At 40.4% G+C, this 19872-nt stretch overlaps 2 protein-coding genes across 5 annotated transcripts in view; both read left to right on the forward strand.

Moving 5' to 3' along the window:
* The window catches only part of arhgap45b (Rho GTPase activating protein 45b), a 30879-nt gene extending 23993 nt beyond the window's left edge, over positions 1–6886 (forward strand). For both annotated transcript variants that reach the window (XM_072659905.1, XM_072659904.1), the window contains exons 18-23: positions 760–948; positions 1057–1194; positions 3094–3332; positions 3665–3902; positions 4641–4746; positions 4943–6886. In XM_072659905.1, coding sequence (XP_072516006.1) covers positions 760–948; positions 1057–1194; positions 3094–3332; positions 3665–3902; positions 4641–4746; positions 4943–5226 — 1194 coding nt within the window. In that variant the 3' untranslated portion in view covers positions 5227–6886. The remainder of the gene's footprint in view (positions 1–759; positions 949–1056; positions 1195–3093; positions 3333–3664; positions 3903–4640; positions 4747–4942) is intronic.
* A 1050-nt stretch (positions 6887–7936) lies between these two features.
* On the forward strand, positions 7937–19655 carry gpx4a (glutathione peroxidase 4a). 3 transcript variants are annotated; one of them, XM_072659882.1, is made up of 7 exons: positions 7937–8005; positions 15167–15261; positions 16312–16456; positions 17327–17478; positions 17877–17901; positions 19122–19181; positions 19310–19655. In XM_072659882.1, the coding sequence occupies exons 1-7, from the start codon at positions 7982–7984 to the stop codon at positions 19340–19342; spliced, it is 534 nt and encodes a 177-aa protein (XP_072515983.1). In that variant the 5' UTR covers positions 7937–7981; the 3' UTR covers positions 19343–19655. The 3 variants fall into 3 exon arrangements, with proteins under 3 accessions (XP_072515983.1, XP_072515981.1, XP_072515982.1); XM_072659880.1 differs by lacking the exon at positions 7937–8005 and adding an exon at positions 12943–13147; XM_072659881.1 differs by lacking the exon at positions 7937–8005 and adding an exon at positions 14680–15057.
* The last annotated feature ends 217 nt before the right edge of the window (positions 19656–19872 follow it).

Here is a 19872-nt window from a genome sequence, read left to right on the forward strand (position 1 = left end):
GAAGACCTTACTTTTATACAGAGATATAATTACTAATCAATATTATGCAGAGGCATACAATATATGGACAAAATTATTGGGACACATCTCTTAACCACTGAATTCAGGTGTGTAAAATCAAGTCTCTAGTCCTGCAGTCTGCCTCTCTTCCACACATCAGTGAAAGAACGGGAGGTTCTGAAGAGCTCACTGAACTCCAGCGTGGTTCTGTATGTAATAGGAGACACCGCTGCACCAACAACAACAAGTCAGCTGGTGAAATTTCCTCCCTCCTAGATCTTCCTCCATCAGCTGTGAGTGGTGTTATTATTGAACAGTGGAAGAGTTTAGGAGGAACAGCTCACAGAGAGCAGCTCAGTGTCCACCGAGTGTCTGTCAGACCACGTAAAGTTACAGAGCGGGGTCAGGGCCGAGTGCTGAGCTCAGAGCAGAGTGCAGAAAAGCCTCCAACTGACTCAGTAACTGCAGCAGAGCTCCAGACCTGCTGCTGCTGCTGGTAGAGCTGCTGTTAAAGGGAGACCAGCTCAAGATTAATAATGCCTATGAGTTTAGAACGGAACGTTATATAAAAGCTCCTGTAGGTGGAATGTGTAGGTGTCCCAATACTTCTGTCCATACAGTTTATATGATCTTGAATAACCTGGAATCTGGTATATACATGATGTTTTGTCTTGTGTATTACTATTACTATAAGGGATGTCTGTATAACATATATAATCTCCTATAAGTGTCTCATATATTCCTATTGCCATCCTCCAGTGTTTCCTGGCCTGCCATAAGCGCTGCTTGGAGACTCTGGCCATTCAGTGTGGTCATAAGAAGCTGCTGGGCCGCCTCCAGCTCTTTGGGCAGGAATTCTCCCAAGTGTCCACCAACAGCTCCGACGGCATTCCCTTCATCATCAAGAAGTGCATCTGTGAGATAGAGAGGAGAGCGCTGAGAATGAAGGTGAGTGCCGAGGATGAACACCAGTGAGGAGATCAGAAATGTCAGAAATGCGAGTTCTCTGCTGAACGTCTTGCCTTCCCTCCCTCCCTCCCTCTTTTCTCAACTCAGGGCATCTACCGGGTGAACGGGGTGAAAACGCGGGTGGAGAAACTGTGCCAGGCCTTTGAGAATGGCCAGGAGCTGGTGGAGCTGTCCCAGTCCTCTCCGCACGACATCAGCAATGTGCTCAAGCTCTACCTGAGACAGGTGCATCCACTTGCCTGCTTATACCATCACACTGTTCAGAGCTTTGAGAGAATTTAGAGCAGGGTTTTACACTGAATTAGAACTTAATCTAGAAGAGGCTCAGTCATATGCAAAAGTTTGGACACCCCTGACATTTCTTGTTGATTTACTCCAACCTTCAACCTTCAAACTCAGTTTACATGCCTTTGTAGATTTTCTAAGTGAAAGTTATTAAACTAAACTTTTCTGCATATTTAGAATCAGGTTGTATTTATTTACTGTATTTTACATATAGGTAAACAAACGTGATATATAAAATGTGCCATAAACTTGGACATATGTTCATATTTGCCCAAAATGTTAAACTAAATTCGGTCGATAACATTTTTGTGTTTTTAAATGTGCAGAAGTGTCAAGTCAAGTCTAGTCAGATTTATTTGTAGAGCTTATTACAACTGTTGTCGCCACAAAGCAGCTTTACATAATTACTAATTAGTAATTAGTAAAAGACAGAAACAAAAAGAAGAAATAACATAGGAAGACATGAAGGATCCAAGACCCCCAGTGAGCCGCAACGGCAACAGTGGCAAGGAGAACCTCCCTCAGAGCTGGAGGAAGAAACCTTGGGAGAAACCAAGACTCACAAGGGGGACCCGACCCGTCCTCCTCTGATCAGAACTATTTAAGCATTAATGATAAAAATGACCAAACCAGATACAGCAGATAGGTAATAGTGGTGATATTAATATTAATAGTGGCAGATAGTTAAGAGTCCATTTAGGTTTAACATGGTCATTAGACAGGTAGCAGTGGTAGGAGGGTGTGCAGCTGGTCTGTTTTGGGTGGTGGTGGCTGGGGGGTCTGCTGGTTGGACCAGTAGGTGGCAGCTGGTCTGGCGCAGGTAGAGGGGATCTCAGCGGGCAATCTTCCAGCAGGTCGGGCTGGGTGGCCAAGTGTATGTCAATGTAGGACATGACACAAAAAATTGTTTATAGACTGAATTTAGTTTAACATATTGGGCAAATATGAACATATGTCAGAGTTTATAGCACATTTTATATGTCATGTTTGTTTTCTTATATGTAAAATACAGTAAATAAATAGAACCAGAAAAGTTAAGTTTAATAACTTTTACTTAGAAAATCAACATGTCATGTAAACTGAGTTTAAAGGTTGTTCTCCACTAATTAGCATTAGCAATAGGCAAGTTCATCTGAAAATCACCTTTCATAAACAGTGGAAATTCAAAGTGCTTTAAATAAACAGAAGAAAATTAATAGTTCCCACCTTCTCACTGGATACAGTTGTAACTAAACTTAATTCTTCTAAGAAGGTAAGTAAGACCAGCCTCTAAGCTGTTAATCAGTTATTGCTAGATATCCTTGATGTTGAGTTGATAATGTCCTTGAGTCATTTCCAGCATCCTAAGTGAGGAAGGACAACAGAGTCACCGCTTTACCCATTGGAAAGCAGCTGGAACTGACTAAAGGTCACCCAAAGAGTGAGAGATCAGGAAAATGACAGTGTTGGTTAGCAGTGGTAATAGCACCCTAAGTGTGGTACATAATCAAATGATACGTTAAACAATAGTCATAACTTTACTTTTACTGAAATCTTACTTTGAGGTAATGCCACACTCTCCTCGAACCAGGTCAGGGTGTGCAGTAAAGACCTGCCTGTGTGGTTTCTGACTCGCTGTATGAATCTCGAAACATGGACGAAACTATGTCACCTAGCCACAAACTGTAGTAGTAGCAGTTCTGTTGGTTCTGTTGCCCATTTCTATTGATCAGAGAGAGTCAAACAGTGTCAGAAACCGTGTCAGCAGGTTTAGATCAGATCACTTAACTGGTTTGGATGTTTTTTAATTGATGGATTGTGGATTTCTGTATATTTACACATTCAAATATTTCTGTCCAGCTTCCAGAGCCCATTATGCCCTTCCGCCTCTATAACAGTCTGATGGGCCTGGCTAAAGAGAGCCTGGCCCTGGTGGGCCCTGAGGGAGCCGAGGCTGGGAAAGGGCCAGACTTGGTGGATCTGGGCGCGGAGAACGACCCCAAGCTCGTGGCCCTGGTGCACCGACTGAAAGAGCTCCTCACAGACCTGCCCAAAGCTAACGTCATCACGCTGCGCTACATAGTGCGCCACCTCCGCAGGTACCACAGATCTGACGTGCAGAAAATTTCAGAAAGAAGACTTTCTGAACCACCGGCACGTCACTGAGGGCTGTGTGATCGTGCTGGCAGATAAACAAATGTACTGAATTTCTGCCTCAGGATATCGTTTTTTGCATTGTAGAGTCAGGCTGTGTTTATTTGTTGTTCTTGCTGATGGTTCTGGACACATTGATGCTACTGTAGATTACTGTAGACTACTGCACGGCGTTATATACTGTATCTATGAACTGTTGGTATGTAGGTACCTGTGTTCTTGTGAAAAAGTCCCGTATTTGATATAATAATAATGCATGATTTTTTTCTCCTTCTAGAATTGCAGAACTGGAAGAGGAAAATAAGATGAGCCCCAGTAATCTGGGAATTGTGTTTGGGCCCTCGCTGATGCGGCCCAGGCCTTCAGGGGCCACGGTGTCTCTTTCTTCTCTGGTGGATTACCCGTTCCAGGCCCGCATTGTGGAAACTCTGATCGTGTTCTATCCCACGATCTTCCCATCCCAGTCAAACCGTACAGGCAGCTCCAGCATGGTCCACTCCCAGTCACTGCAGCAGGTGTGTGTAGAAGAAAAAATACAAATAATCCAAAACGAAGGGTCTTTTTGATATTTCTTATATGTTTTATATATATAAGAATAACTAAAATAAATATATTTATATAAAAATAAATGTATTTAAATGTAAATAAAAATAAATTTGATTTGTAATAAATTATATAGAAATGAAATAAATATATTATTGCTGTTTGAGTATAAATAACATTAATAATAATAATAAGCCTGTTTATATTAGCTTGCATATATGCTGTGCAGTCAAGATATGCAGAAAACACTAATATGGACATCCAGTGACACCTAGATTAGTATTTCCCACTGAAAGTAGGTTGGTTTGACTTGAAAAGCAGTCATTTGGTCAATGTTGAGTTGAGATGCTTATATATAAAATAAATAAAATTATTACTAAAGATTAAATAAAATATTTATGGTCAGATCCATCAGTATTTGGACAGTGAGAATTGATTTGCAATTTTGACTCTGAACACCACCTCAGTGCATTTGGAATAAAGTAATTAAGATGTGATTATAAATTTCAACTTTAATTCCAGTGGTTTAACAAAAATACAGCATTAACTCCATTCTCACAGCCTCAAAAGGGCAATTAACTGATAAGCAGTTTCATGGCCTGAACTGACCGTTGTTATTGTATTGACAAATGAAGGAAATCACAGCTATTGTAGCAGTTTGGAGGCCAATTATATTAAAGCACACAAAAATTTGCATTGTCGATGTGCAGGAGAGCAGCGTGGATGGTGAAGACTCTGGGACAAACGATGGAGACGAAGCAGAGCGCACTGAGGAACATGGAGAAACTGAGACAGCCCAGCTAAATGATGGCAGAGGTGGGGCATTTTAGAACTCCTGGATAGTGTTGAGCTTAAAGCCATTAGGCTGTAATATGTGCTCAACCCTACCGTAAACCATTAAACACGTATACAGGCCTACACCTCAGTCCCTTGCTCTGTTTATGGAGGTTGAAGGCTTTACACACATTGTTAATCTGTTTTTAATTTGACTCCTTGTTTGGTTCTTTAACAGAAGGCTCCACAGGCACGCTGGGCTCACTGGAGCACAGTCTGGACTCCGACTCAGAGCTGGAAGAGGAAGGAGGACAGGCAGAAGCACAGACCCTCAGCCCCATGGACGAGTTCAGCATCGGGAACCCTGAGCATCCTCCTGCGACTGCTGACCTTCAGAGCCCCTTTGGCTCGGACAGTGAGCCTCCTGCCCTGCCTGATAGTGAGCCTCCAGACCTTAACAGTCCAGAGGAAGAGGAGGAGGAGGCAGCAGCAAGCTCACTGGGAGATCAACCAGTCCAGTAATAACCAGGCACTTCCTTCAGGGCTACTCAGGGGGACACTGAACAACTATAGGGATAGAGCACCAGAATATACTTAACCCTTGTGTAGTCTTAACATTCTGTTCTTAACAGGGACAATCTGTGTACCCTTTAATGGAAGTACACTATATGGACAAAAGTATTGGCACACATCTCTTAATCATTCAGTCAATCTAGTCGCTGCCACAGGTATAAAAAAACAGGTCTGCCTTTCCTCCACACATCAGTGAAAGAACGGGAGGTTCTGAAGAGCTCACTGAACTCCAGCGTGGTTCTGTATGTAATAGGAGACACCGCTGCACCAACAACAACAAGTCAGCTGGTGAAATCTCCTCCCTCCTAGATCTTCCTCCATCAGCTGTGAGTGGTGTTATTATTGAACAGTGGAAGAGTTTAGGAGGAACAGCTCACAGAGAGCAGCTCAGTGTCCACCGAGTGTCTGTCAGACCACGTAAAGTTACAGAGCGGGGTCAGGGCCGAGTGCTGAGCTCAGAGCAAAGTGCAGAAAAGCCTCCAACTGACTCAGTAACTGCAGCAGAGCTCCAGACCTGCTGCTGCTGGTAGAGCTGCTGTTAAAGGGGGACCAGCTCCAGATTAATACAGCCTATGGGTTTGTCATAAAAGATCTAGTAGGTGTCCCAATACTTCTGTCCAAACAGTGTATGAACAAATTTCAAGCTGAAAAAAGGTCATTAATGTCGGGGGGGAGGGGGGTCCCCCTGCTCCAATAGAAGTACTAAACCTGGCATTTAACAGGTGATTGAATCAGACTGAGCAGGTAAGCCAGGGCCAGAATAGCCCATCACTGATTTAGGAGGTTCTCTCTGCTGTTAAATATAGTGACGGGTCATCTTTGACCCTTAAGACAACACAAGGGTTAACTGTGGTCCAGGGGATAAACAGTAGGCCTACGGCTTAGTGCTGATCTCAGGTACCAGTAAAGCTGCACATGATAACTTACAGAATATTAAAAACACATCCGTCAGTCATTATGTGACATGGTTGGAGATTATATCCGTGTTTAATTGAGCATGTAAAAATGGTCAGAATATTCTAATGTACATGATAAAGTATTTAGAGTGGAGTTTATTAGGAAGGTTTCATTAGCATATTGCAGCCGTCTCCAATATCAGTATTGCAGAATACCACAGTAAAGCACCCAAATGCTGTATTGTGCACTTCTAGGTTTTACCATAGGGGTCTTTGTGCTGGGTGGGCAGTTTGGTTATTGTTACTGTGATTGGTGTGTCTCAGGACATTGTGCCTTTTAACAGCATTTCAGTGTGGTTTTATAATGAGTATTTAAATCATTTTAGTCGAGTCATGATTGTGAGGGTTTGAAAGTGAGCCCCGTTTTAACTCATTTTAAGCAGTTTTAGTTCAGTTGTATTGTTTTGTGAAGCCTCCGCAGACCACACGCTTTTCATACTATACCTTTGAAGCATTTATCACACTCTCTTGTCCAGAGCGGCTTACAGATAGCCGTTACCCTAGCCCTAGCTAGTGTGGATGTATATATTACTATATGACTGGGAGAGCAGACCTGGTACCCTCAAATAAGTCCATTTACTTCATTAATATGTGCTAAAACTGTTTTGTTGTTCTATTCTTTTAATAAAATCAGCAAAACTGCTTCTTTAAAAGCTGATGTGTGGATTATTTCTGTAGGAGAGTACGCTAATCAGCCGTAACATTAGCGCTGATGATCTTCATCTACTGTGGCTTCGGTCAAGGGCTGGATCTACATATTAGGCAGTGAATTAACATTCAGTTCTTGAAGGAGATGAAGCAGGAAATGGACAAGCGTAAGAATCTGAGACACTTTGACAAGAACCAAACTGTGATGATCTAGATAATGACTGGATCAGAACATATCCAGAACATTAGGCAGCTTGAAGGAGCATTGATGTGAGGATTGGATTGCATTCATCAACAAGAGCATTAGTGAGGTCAGGATGCTGGATGATGATCACCACCCCACCTCATCCTATCCAAAAGTACTGGATGGAGCTCCTCCACCATCATTCCAGAGAACACAGTTCTTCCACTGCTCCACAGCTCCTCAATGCTGGGGGGCTTTATACCCCTCTAGTCCACGCCTGGCATTATTAGGCAGCATGGAGTCAATAGGATCATGATGTTGATCTGCTTCAGAGAGTCCTATTCTATTGGCAATACTTCTTCTCTACAGGGACTAAACACAAGTGTGAGTGCATTTGCACATCTGTGTCAGCAATAGGCACAGCTTAAAGTAGCTGAATGCATTTATTAGAAGGGGTGTCCATAAATATTCAGACATATGTATTTTCAGTGCAGACTAATGTAGAACATCTATGTTTTTGATTGGCTAGGATTTTAAATAATCCAATAAATTTAATATTTGTAAATTAGAGAGCTTATTTTGTGGCATAATTACAAAATGTCCCTAACACTCTACATGCTAACTTCTACATATGAAGCAGGTTTTCATATTAAGAACCTGACACCTGACTCAGCTGTATTATACAGACTTTAACACTGAGTGCACTGAGCTGCCTAAACACTGGAATAGGTGTGTGGACAGTGAACAGGGTTAATGCACTATTCCCTAACTGATGCAAATGAGGTTTCAGAGGGAACACGTGGTCACCAAATGCAGAAGGTCAAGCTCACTGAAAATGAGTCTATTGTTCATATCAGTGAGTGTATTGGTCTGTATGGTTTGCCTCTGAGCAGCAGATGTTGACACGGGCAGGCTGATGGCTTTCCGAAGAAGAAAAAAGGTGAGTAGCTTCTCTTCTCTGACTTACAGCCTATTATAGTTTACAGACATAGTTTACAGTTATAGTTTACAGACATAGTTTACAGCTATAGTTTACAGTTATAGTTTGCAGTCATACTTTACAGTTATAGTTTACAGACATATTTTACAGCTATAGTTTACAGTTATAGTTTACAGACATAGTTTACAGTTATAGTTTACAGCTATAGTTTACAGTTATAGTTTGCAGTCATACTTTACAGTTATAGTTTGCAGTCATACTTTACAGTTATAGTTTACAGTCATAATTTACAGTCATTGTTTATAGTTATAGTTTACAGTTATAGTTTACAAATGTAGTTTACAGACGTAGTTTAGTCATTGTTTATAGTTATAGTTTACAGCTATAGTTTACAGTTATAGTTTACAGACGTAGTTTACAGTCATTGTTTATAGTTATAGTTTACAGTTATAGTTTACGATCATACTTTACAGTTATAGTTTACATCTATATTTTACAGTTATAGTTTACAGTTATAGTTTACAGTTATATTCAGTGTATTATAATGTATCTTCAAACTGGCCGGCCAGTTCATTAATACCACCTCCTACACTCACTGTCCATTCTATCAGCTCCACTGGTCATACAGGAGCACCATGTGTTTCTCTGCAGACTCTGTTATCAGCCTCCTTTCACCCTGTTTGTTCTTCTAGGGGGTCATTAGCCAACAAGTAGCCCTGAGGGAAGCTGGTCAGAAACTAAATAAGCATGTAAATGTAATTAAGATTACTGTAATTAAGAAGACATTAACATCATTTAATTGAAATGTGATGATTTAGGCAGATTTGCCCAGTGCTGATTGGAAGGCTACAGGCTTCTGAGACTGTAGGCCCTGTACTTTAGCCTCGTGGCTCTGGTGTAAAGCTAAAGACACAAACGACCCTTGGCTGATTGACTGGAGTGAAGGAATACTGTGTTCATTCAGTTGTATTTGATTAATTAGAATCTGATTTTATTTAGATCTTACTGTTGTGTTTACTATTCTTAAAACATGTCAGTATGTCTCGACTAATGGACCAATAGAAAGTCTCCAGTATTACTTGGAATGACATCCTTTCACATTGAAACTAGTCTTATTCCTTCTCCTGTCAGATTCTGATTCTGGTTCTGATTCAGATTCAGATTTAGATTCAGATTTATATTCAGAGTGGTGTGAATCAATTCCATGAGCTGATTAAACACAATAATTTGCTCGATTTTTGCTTCCATATAAGGAAATCTAGCAAAATTAAAAATTACAATATTAACTAAGTACATAAAGCACTATAATGAGTGATGACTGTGGTGCTACAGACAATGTGAATGAGGTCCAGTTTTCAGCTCCTCCAGCTGGGTGGATGTTTCTGCACTGCTGGTTGACTGCAGTCCTAATATTTTACATCTTGCTTTGTTTTTAACTTTGTTCAAAGCTAATTATTGTCCATCCTGTGACGTGTACATTAGTCACACGTCATAAAAGCGTTTAGAAAGTGAGAACAGCAACGCTGAACGTCTCTGTGAGGAACTGAGTGTTGTGGGAATGGTCATAGTTGGTTTTACTGAAATGATGGCGACACTTGGCGTCCTTTAAGAGAGTGAGCAGACGAGGAGAGACATCCAGTATAACATTCAGTATAACACACCAGCCGCCTTCCAAAGCCTCGGTAGGACCGTCCTGTGAAACTCCTTTTTAGTAGCCTGTAGAGGGTAAGTAAGGGCTGAGGACACGTTCCCACTGGAACACGCCCCTTTAGTCAGACATTCTGCAACATGGCTGCGTTTACGACCAAACCGGACCAAACCGGGAATGAAGCAAGTGATTATCTGCTCAGGTCAAGGGCAGCTGGACTCGACAGCGATCTATCTAGATAAGTAAAGAACAAACGGTCCACAGACATCGATGTGTAGCCAGGAACGTCCAGCTAACTGAGGCTGAAATCACAGGATATGATGAGGGCTATGTTGAGGGAACGGTCTCAGGAGTGTTTCCACTGTTTTCAGGCACATTCAGTAGACTGGCTCATCCAGGTTTGCTTGCTTTCCCTCTTTCTTGAACTTAAGCATGACGCTAAACTCGCAACTGCGGTGGGTTTAGGTTATTTTCCATCTGTTTTCAGAGCGTGACTTCACCACTCAGTGAGCTCCCACATGTTTCAGCGGCCCATTAGCTTCTCTTCTCCGTAGCTTTCAGCAGTCTGTAGAAGGAAGCTCTGAATTCCTGCTGAATCTCTGTTTGTACCGTCAGTCGCACTGAGCGATAACACTGCCGCTCAGTCTTTTTCCACGCAGTGGGCGTGGCCATGGCCACAGTAACTCCCACCACCTGTGAGGTCATGTGCATACCCTCTATTGGTTACATAAATTGAACAGTCTAACCAGGCTGCATAGTGACATCACAGGAAAGGTCCCGCCTCTTGCAAGTGCAAACCTTTTCATTTCTTCATGGAATTAATTCTAATTTTTGAAAAGTAACATTTTTACCTAACTCTGCTCAGATACAACACGAAAATGTTGGAAATTGAGGCCTCCAGAGCAGAGAATTGTGGGTATTCGAGAGTTGGGAAGAAGACCTCAGTTGTGTCCTCCAAATCGCTCTGATCGTACAGGCTCCATTTCTGGGCTTAAAGGATCCTTCACTCTGACATAGCGCTGGTATGACTGACCGCTGGTATGACTGACCCGCCAAAATAGTGAACCAACCTGGACTCTGGCCTGCTGGTGTACCGGCGGAGATGATTGAGGAACACTCGGGGGTTGTGACGCAGTTTGGCAGCTGGAAATTCACACCAACTCACAGGGGTGTGAACACATGACTGTGAAATGAGGAAGCTGAGAAAAGCAGGGGGCACCAATGGTCATTTTTTCACAAAAGCATAAAGAAACGCTTACTGTAAAACAGGAAACCACAAGTGCCAGTTTCCAGCGATATGATCGACCCAGCAGCTCTGAAAACGTCCTCGGCTCGGCGTTTTCACACACCACTGTAAAATGTCTGAAGTGCACTATGTAGTGAATAAGGCACAGTTTCAGACTCGGAAAGTTTTGCATCACAGCAGAAATAAAACGGACAACAACTTCTGAAGCTCTTGTTGTAGAAACTGTTGTTTCTGAATGTGTGCACTATATGGACAAAAGTATTGGGACACACCTCTTAATCACTAAATTCAGGTGTCTGAATCCATCCCATTGCCACAGGTGTATAAAAACATGAGCTCAACAAAATTGTTGTTTTTGCGTGTCCCAGCTTAGACAACCAGGGTCAGCCATGCTACAGCGCCCCCTGGAACAGAGAGGGCTGAGTACCTTGCTCAAGGGCCCAACTGCAGCAGCTTAGCATACCCGGGTATTGAACCCACAATCCTGTGCTCAAGAACCCAGCGCTCTAACCACTGAGACACCACTGCCTGTAGTGTTTATAGCATCACCTGCTACATATATAATAACAATACCTGTACAGTTATTCCCACATTGGGTTCCTCTATGTGCAACCAACATACTGTGAATCAGGTCGTTTTAGGGGTTTTGTCATGATGGGATGCTTTAGCCCGATCATTAACTTTAAAGCAAATTATAAAAAAAAATATTATCATATTTATAATGCATATTTGAGTTTTTGAGACCTCCGCAAGGTCAATGTGAGAATTAAATTATTTATTCCCTCGAATATTTTTCACATTATTATGTATAAATAATAACAATAATATATAAAACGTAAAATAAATGATAATTATTTACATTAATGAGAAAATAAAATCAGATTCAGACTTCTGCCCCTGGTGGATTATGTACTGCACACACCGGAAAAGTACATACAGATTTTTATATTTGTGTAAACTTTTAAAGACAACTCGGAGTATAAGGGGTTAAACTGTTTCTATAGAGTTTTATGTTTTAGCTTGTTAAACATACTGTAAGAGTAAGCAATACATTCCTGATGTTTCAAATATAATACATATATAATACAAAATAAACATCATGTGTGCAAAGTGTTATTGCATTTGTTTCAATAATTGGTTTAGAAAGTCAAAGAAACACTTCAGTTTTAATGAATTGGGATTTCTGTCAACTGTTTGATGGTTCAGGCTTTAAGGAGTTAACTCATAAAGAAGCATAAATGACATTAAAGCCATTTCTGTTTACAATTAGCTCGATTTCACGCTGAAAATAGCAAACCTCTGAACACAGGCCCATTTGTCCTTCCTCAGTAATAGAAGAGAAAACTCAGTGCTGTTCTCCCGATAAGGCAAAGGGACAAAGTACTAAACACAGCTGTAAAGATGATGTCTTCAACAACCAGTTCGTTTGTAGAGAATTGTATAAGATATGAGTTCCGTTCAACTTAACATGACATGACCAGTTAAAGACATACTACAGTATTTATGGACGGATCATGACCTGATGTGTTAATGCAGTAAATGACACTATAATGAGGTCTGGACGATGTACAACGCAGCTATAAACACCTTATAAGGCCAAGACCTAGTTCAGAACACATAAATCCTCTACAGTAAACAAACACAATTTCCATGTATTTACTGAATCTAACAGATTAGATCGAATAAATAATATACTATAAATAAAATTCAGTAAATAAACAGTAACTGTGTATTAAAATGTACACAAGTGCGTCTCTGTAGAGCATGAGACTTGGCCAGGGGTGCCCAAACTTTTGCATATGACTTCACATGCAAGGTTTTCCAGTAAGGAATATTACAAGTACATCTGCTCGTGAGTGCCTGACGTTCACACTCAGCTCAAATGTCTGGGACAGATCTGCAGATGTCCAAATCAATCGCCCCTCTCGGAGCCGGGTCTGATCTCTCACTCTCTGTGGGCTACAGAGAGGGGTTAAGGGGGGCTGGTGCCTGAAGCTTGTGTGTTGAGCTGAATAGGCGGGGTGTTAAAGAGCTACCCCTCTCTAAATCAGCTTACACAACAGTCCCGGAGAAGAAAGGCCCTTTCATTGTGGGCTTCGCTGCCTGATCCCACACAGCCAGGCTGTGATGTAACTGACATCTGTGGAGGACATTTAACGTTCTGGAGATGAAATCAGCAAAAATGCAGTTTATTAACAGCGTGTTTTTCTTCGGGACTCTGGCGGGCAGTGGGATGATGGCCGTGATGGTAATGTATCTGTGCTGGTGCTGTTCGTACAGTAGATGGAGAGATTTCTGGTCGCAATGTTGGAACATTAGCACTTTCTTAGACGATGTATCAGCTGGTGAAACGGCTCTGATGTGCTTGTTTAGGACTTGGTTGCTGTTGAAGGATAAGTGCACCAAATTTGGCTAAATTTCTTTATAGACTTTCCATGAAGATGCAAACCGAGTCATTCCGAGTCCGAGTGAGCTTGGAGTGAGAGGCTCTGCTCTGGAGGGGCTGAGTGGTGGTGAATGGAATTACTGCATGAATCTGATCTGAAAGCCCTGTCTGATGCCACTGAGGTGTGGTGTAGAGAAACAGTCCACCAAAAATGGTCTATTTTCAGATTTAGCACTATCGAACAGTTATCAGCTTTCCATAGAACTACCCAAAGGTCTCACTGAAGGGTTTGGACAGTAGATGAAATGGCTTTAATTGTGCTGTGATTCCTGCTTCCACAGTGAGCAGATCAGATTTCTGAGCCGTTTCACATCAGACCCACTCTGAAGGACACTGTTTACTCTCAGCAGCTGGGTTATGCAGGAAGGTCCAGAATTCCTCTTACGAAACCATGCAGAAATGCGAGTCTGTGCCAAGGCCGAGACAAACACAGCTAAAGCAGGGCTAAACTCGGGCGATGCCAGGTAATACAGACTGCAGGTGTTATTAATATTTCACATAATCCAGAATCAAGCTGGTTTTATAACCGATTTTGAAGTGTTTACACAACTCAGTCCAGCCCTGCGTCTCAGATCTGACTCTTACATAAAACACGTACGACAATACAGCTTTTCCTGCCTTTCCATCGAGGCTGATCTTTAGGTTTTACTGAACCATTTAGTCAACAAAAACAAACAAAAACAAACAAACAAACATCTAAACTCACTCATATAGTTTCATATTCATAGTTTCTTCTTCATTTTTTCCATATTTTTATATATTAGAAAATATATGGCTTGTGCAACAGAAATATACTGTAGATGAAATGTTGGGAAATATTATGCAATATATTTGCATAATAGTAACATATTTAAAACATGCAAATTGCATGTTTAGCTGTGGTGTGTGTTAGTGACCAGAGCTGTAAACCAGAGCATATACAGAATGCAAATTGCACTCTATATACACACTTGTCCAAAGGTTTGTAGACACCTGCTTTTCCAGAGCAGCTTTCAAAACCCAGGGTAATAATATAGAGTCTGTTTTCCTTTGCTGCAGTAACAGCCTCTACAAAGCCTCTACAAAGGCCTTACACTAGATTTTGGAACATTGCTGTGAGGATTTGATGGTTTTTGATGGTAAAGTTAGGTACTGGTAATGAACATACATACCCTACATAATGAACTCTACATACCCTCATACAGACTCATGGGCTGTCCTGCTATATCAGCAGTGCTTTTCTATGGAGATTCTATGGACAAGTTGCTCTTTGAAGGTGTCTGATTATTAAAGAGGTCTAATGTTAGGAAGGACGGAGTGGACTGGGTACACAGCTGTTATTCAGCAGGTCTACAGTCATCAGCTCTGGTATCTCTGCTGTTATCAGCTCTGTCTCAGGTTGTGTAAGCCTGTCACCAGTGCCCTGAGATCACAGTGCGCTCTGCCCCCACACTGATCATAAACACTTCACTATCAAACACACAGGCTCAGATCCTCCCTGTCAGCAGGAAAGCAGCCAATCAGAGGAGAAACCGCCTCCCTGCCCAGTTAATAATCAGACTGAGCCATATAAATGAGGTGCCTGACCCCTAGTGTGGGACAGAGGAGTGGTCAGGGTGTTCAGGGTGTGTTCAGGGTGTTCAGGGTGTTCAGGCTGGTTCGGTAGCTCCTGAACAGCAGCCATGCGCCTCCTAGGCTCCGCGGTCCTGTTCTCCGTGGTGCTGCAGGCAATGGTGAGTGAGCTTACCCAGAGTGCCGTCTGTTAGTGAGAGGAGGGGGGGGGTCTTGTTTACCTGTTTGTCTTTGTGTTTATGTTTATGTTTATGTTTATCTCTCTTTCAGGCTACGCAGTTGGAGGACTGGCAGATGGCCAAGTCTATCTACGACTTCACTGCCACTGATATCGATGGCAATGAAGTGTCCCTAGAAAAGTACAGGTCAGTCAGTCTACACAAAAAGAATTTATAATAAAACATAATATTATATATACAATATAATAGCTACAATAATAATATATAATAATTATAACGGGTATATTAACATAATAATAACAAAATAAAAATACAATTATATTACAGGTAATAATAACAATATATTATACAACATTCATATACACCATATGTGGCCAAAAATTCTGGGACACCTGCTCATTCATAGTCATAGATATCATCCTGATATCAAGGGTATTAAGAAATATAGTGTTTTTATCTACAATATTTTGCAAATGTTTGTACCAGTCAAAAGTTTGGACACACCTGGTTAAATATGTGCTAGCTAATGATCCAAATCATCCAAATGCAAGGGTGACCATATTTCTGCTTTCTAAAAAGAGGACACATAGGTATCCACTATAGTTAGGCTGTCGTGGCTGGGGGGTATTAGGTGTGTGTGTGTGTGTTTGTGTGTGTGCACATGTATCTCCATGGTTTGAACCCTGTAGCTGCTCTTTACACTGTGTAAATAATTCTGGATGAATAGACCAATAGAAATGCTCTTATTTTATTTTAGCTTCCATTCAGACTGAAGAACATTTATGGCTTCTCCTGTAAAGTCACCAGTTTGGAGATACATGTTTTTCATTGGACAGCAGCGATTAATATTTATCTCTAATGGAAATCAGTGTACAAATATAAATCTCTTACTCCAGGTCATTTTGGAGCATTTCTATTGGTCCATTTGCCATTTAAATTTGGACACGTTGTACAAAACTGCCAGATTCTCAGTATGTGTCAAAATTGAAAATGATAAAGAAGGAGAAACAAGGTTTTAGCGTGACGGTAATGATACACAGAGTAAAACCAGGAAGCAGCAGCAGCCGAGCTTTAACAGTCTGGGGGAATGTGCTGACCTTTTTCTGTATGTGTTAGAACTGATGACTCGTGATTTTTAGGGGTTTATGACCCTGAATGTTATCAGAAATGATTGGCATATGCAGTAAGTGTATGTGTGAGATTATGAAGCTTATCTGACTTTTCCTTCGTGTCCAGGGGCAAGGTGGTCATCATCACCAACGTTGCTTCCAAATGAGGCAAAACCCCCGTGAACTACTCTCAGTTTGCAGAGATGCACGCCACGTACGCTGAGAGAGGTTTACGCATCCTGGCCTTCCCGTCCAACCAGTTCGGAAATCAGGTACAGGCCTATTCCTCACGCCGCTAGAGGATGGATAATGAGTAACTTCTGACCACTTACAGGAGAACACCACCACATTTTAGTTTTTTTATAGTTTATTTTTGAGTGTTTTGCTGAGAAAGGCTAAACTTACCAACTCAGATTTCTTCACAGTAGTAGCGAATGGAATCGGGGTCACAGTGTCTACAAATATGTCACAAGAACCTGCTCCAGTGATCCTCCACATATCTTCTCAGTTGATGAAAAAAAAATAATAAAAATAAACTTTCTAAGAATTTTAAAACCAATTCAAACCTTTGATGCAGCTTTAAGATGCATTTCACGAAGATAAGATAAGGAAAGGAAGGGGAACTCAAGAACTTGTGCTGGACTTCAAGCTGATGGGATCTCCAAGCAGAGGTTGAGCATAATTGGGTGGTGGTGGGGTGCAAATTTTCATCACGAGAAGAAGAGGAGAGTGTGTGTAGTAATGGAGAGTTTAATGGAGGAGTTTGGGCGTGGTCCTTCTCCCAAATTTTAGTAATTACATAACTCCATAAAAGGAGACACAAAGTCAGAGAAAGAGAAAAACGACGAGATCTGAACTCAAGGTGAAGTAAACAAGCAGCGCCTCATTATCATTTAAAGGAACAGTCACTCAAACAGGCCAAAGCATGCCTCTGAACTCTGCGAAGGGTTCTGTTCACTACCAAAACTGTCTATAAAACTGAGAAACATGCTTCAAAAATGAAAAGATAAAATAATTGAAAATGTAGGTGGATACTGTAGAACTACAGTCAGAATGATTTAATACCAAATCAAACTTTCAGATTCCCCGAATAAAAGTCGCTGTGTTGGTGAACAGTAGTGAGAGATTCTCCTCTTTTTCAGGAACCAGGCTCCAACACACAAATCAAAGAATTTGCCAAGTCCTACAACGCACAGTTTGACATGTTCAGCAAGATTGACGTGAATGGGGCTGATGCTCATCCTCTGTGGAAGTGGCTGAAGGAACAGCCCAATGGCAAAGGATTCCTGGGAAAGTATGTTTACTCCTACAATTACATTTACTGCTTTATTTCTTTATTTAATTATAGATACAATAAGCAGGTGACTCAGGTGTTTCAGCAGTTCTTGCTCTGTATAGGACTCCTCCTCACTCCTCTACACCACAATCCTGTTCTAATAACACCACAATTCCACAACTCCATCCAGTGAGAAGCTGAAGTCTGGGGTCTTGAGTTTGAACATCAGGCTGACGTGTGTTGGACTGGAATGGTAGATCTTATTGAACAGGGGGTCACTTTAAGGTCTAGACAGCCTTCTTCTAATGGAGGACTGAGAGGCAGTCATTTTTAATGTCCTGATGTTCACGCTGTTCTCCTCCACTGTGAGATCATGTTTCCCTGAATTCACTGACATGTTCTTCTCTGTCTTCCAGTGGAATCAAGTGGAATTTCACTAAGGTGTGTATCAGCTTTAATTATTATAATTTATAATAAATTAATAATAATTTATTCATTATAATTATAATTTATAATACATACAATTATTTATTCAATCATTTCTATCAGATACTGGATAATGATAGTTATTACTGAATGATTTAATACATAATTTCACTATATATAATATATAGTGAATAATTCATATTAGTTACTGCATACATTATTGCAGTGACTTAATAATTGTATTAATTACTGAATATTTGATAGTATTTGAGCTACTGAATACATTGTTGTAGTTACTAAGGAAGTGATAGTAGTAGTGCGTTAGTTAGTTACTGAGTAATAGTAGTTACTGAACAATTTATATTAGTTATTTTACTGTAAATGTTTTACTGTATTTAATCATTAATAATAATTGTATTAGTTACTAAATAATTAAATGGGATCAAGTGGAATTTCACTAAGTTGTGTATCAGCTCTATTCAGTAGTAGTGTGTTAGTTAGTTACTGAGTAATAGTAGTTACTGAACAATTTATAGTAGTTAAATAATTTACTGTAGTTATAATAATATTAGTTACTGAAATATTTGTAATAGTTAAATAATATATATATAGTAAATACTAAATAATTCAAATGGGATCAAGTGGAATGTCACTAAGGTGTGTGTCAGCTCTATTCATTTAGTTCAGTAAGAGTAAAAGTCTTCACCCACAAACCTTAGGACTTTATATTAGCTTCAAAGCTGTTATTTAATCATTTATATCAGATACTGAATTATTTATAGTAATGTAATATTTTAAATAATTTATATATATATATATATATATATATATATATATATATATATATATATATATATATATATAATTGATAGTATTTGAGATACTGAATACATTGTTGTAGTTACTTAATAACTTTATTAGTTACTAAAGAAATGATAGTAGTAGTGTGTTAGTTAGTTACTGAGTAATAGTAGTTACTGAACAATTATAGTAGTTACTAAATACTACTAAATACTACTGTAGTTAATAAATAGTAATTATATTAGTTACTGAAATATTTGTAGTAGTTAATAAATACTGTATAGTAAATACTAAATAATTACAACAAGTGGAATTTCACAAATGTGTGTATTTAATCATTAGTAGTAGTTGCTGATCCTTGTTAACATTGTGCTGTATGTGTGTGTGTGTGTCTGTGTGTGTGTGTGTGTGTGTGTGTGTGTGTGTGTGTACAGTTCCTGATTGACCGCGAGGGCCAGGTTGTGAAGAGATACTCTCCAATGAGTGATCCAAGTGTAAGTACACTATTACTGTCACACTTATAATGTAGACCCTCACACACACACACACACACACACACACACACTCGCACACTATAGGCCTCAGGTTCTTATACCTCTGTCTGTCTGTCTGTCTCTTTCAGGTTGTAGAGAAGGATCTGCCCAAATATCTGTAGCTCTGTGCTGAGGTCACTTTAATTCAGACAGCTGTTTAGCTCCACACGCCCTCTCCCCATCCTACTCCTGTGGACCGCTGGGTGTCAATGGGGTCAAACCATGGACCTATGAAGGTCTGTCCTGAAACCTGCTCTGCGGAAAGGACAGACCTGATGCATTTGGCGTGCAAAACCTCCTGGGGGGATCACCAGGGCACATACGGTCAGCTGGAGAGGGGCCCTTTTCCACCACTGCCCTAATGCTTGCACACATGCTAGACTCTACTGTAATTACAGCTGTATTTCATAATAAACTCACAGAATCTCAGTCTAAGCTGGAACTGTCCTGAATTATTGTTGGTCTGCATTTTCATCATAAAATATCTAAATACACCATATGCTGATCACCTTCATGAATATTTATATATATATATATATATATTCTCTAGCATATACCAAAGTTTGCCTACTGAATTCAAAAAACAGTTAGAGAAGATTTCTGTCGTACTGAAAATCCAGGAGATCAGCAGTTCCAGAAATACTCAAACCAG

This window comes from Salminus brasiliensis, chromosome 17 (assembly GCF_030463535.1).
Source record: "Salminus brasiliensis chromosome 17, fSalBra1.hap2, whole genome shotgun sequence".
Lineage (NCBI taxonomy): Eukaryota > Metazoa > Chordata > Actinopteri > Characiformes > Bryconidae > Salminus > Salminus brasiliensis.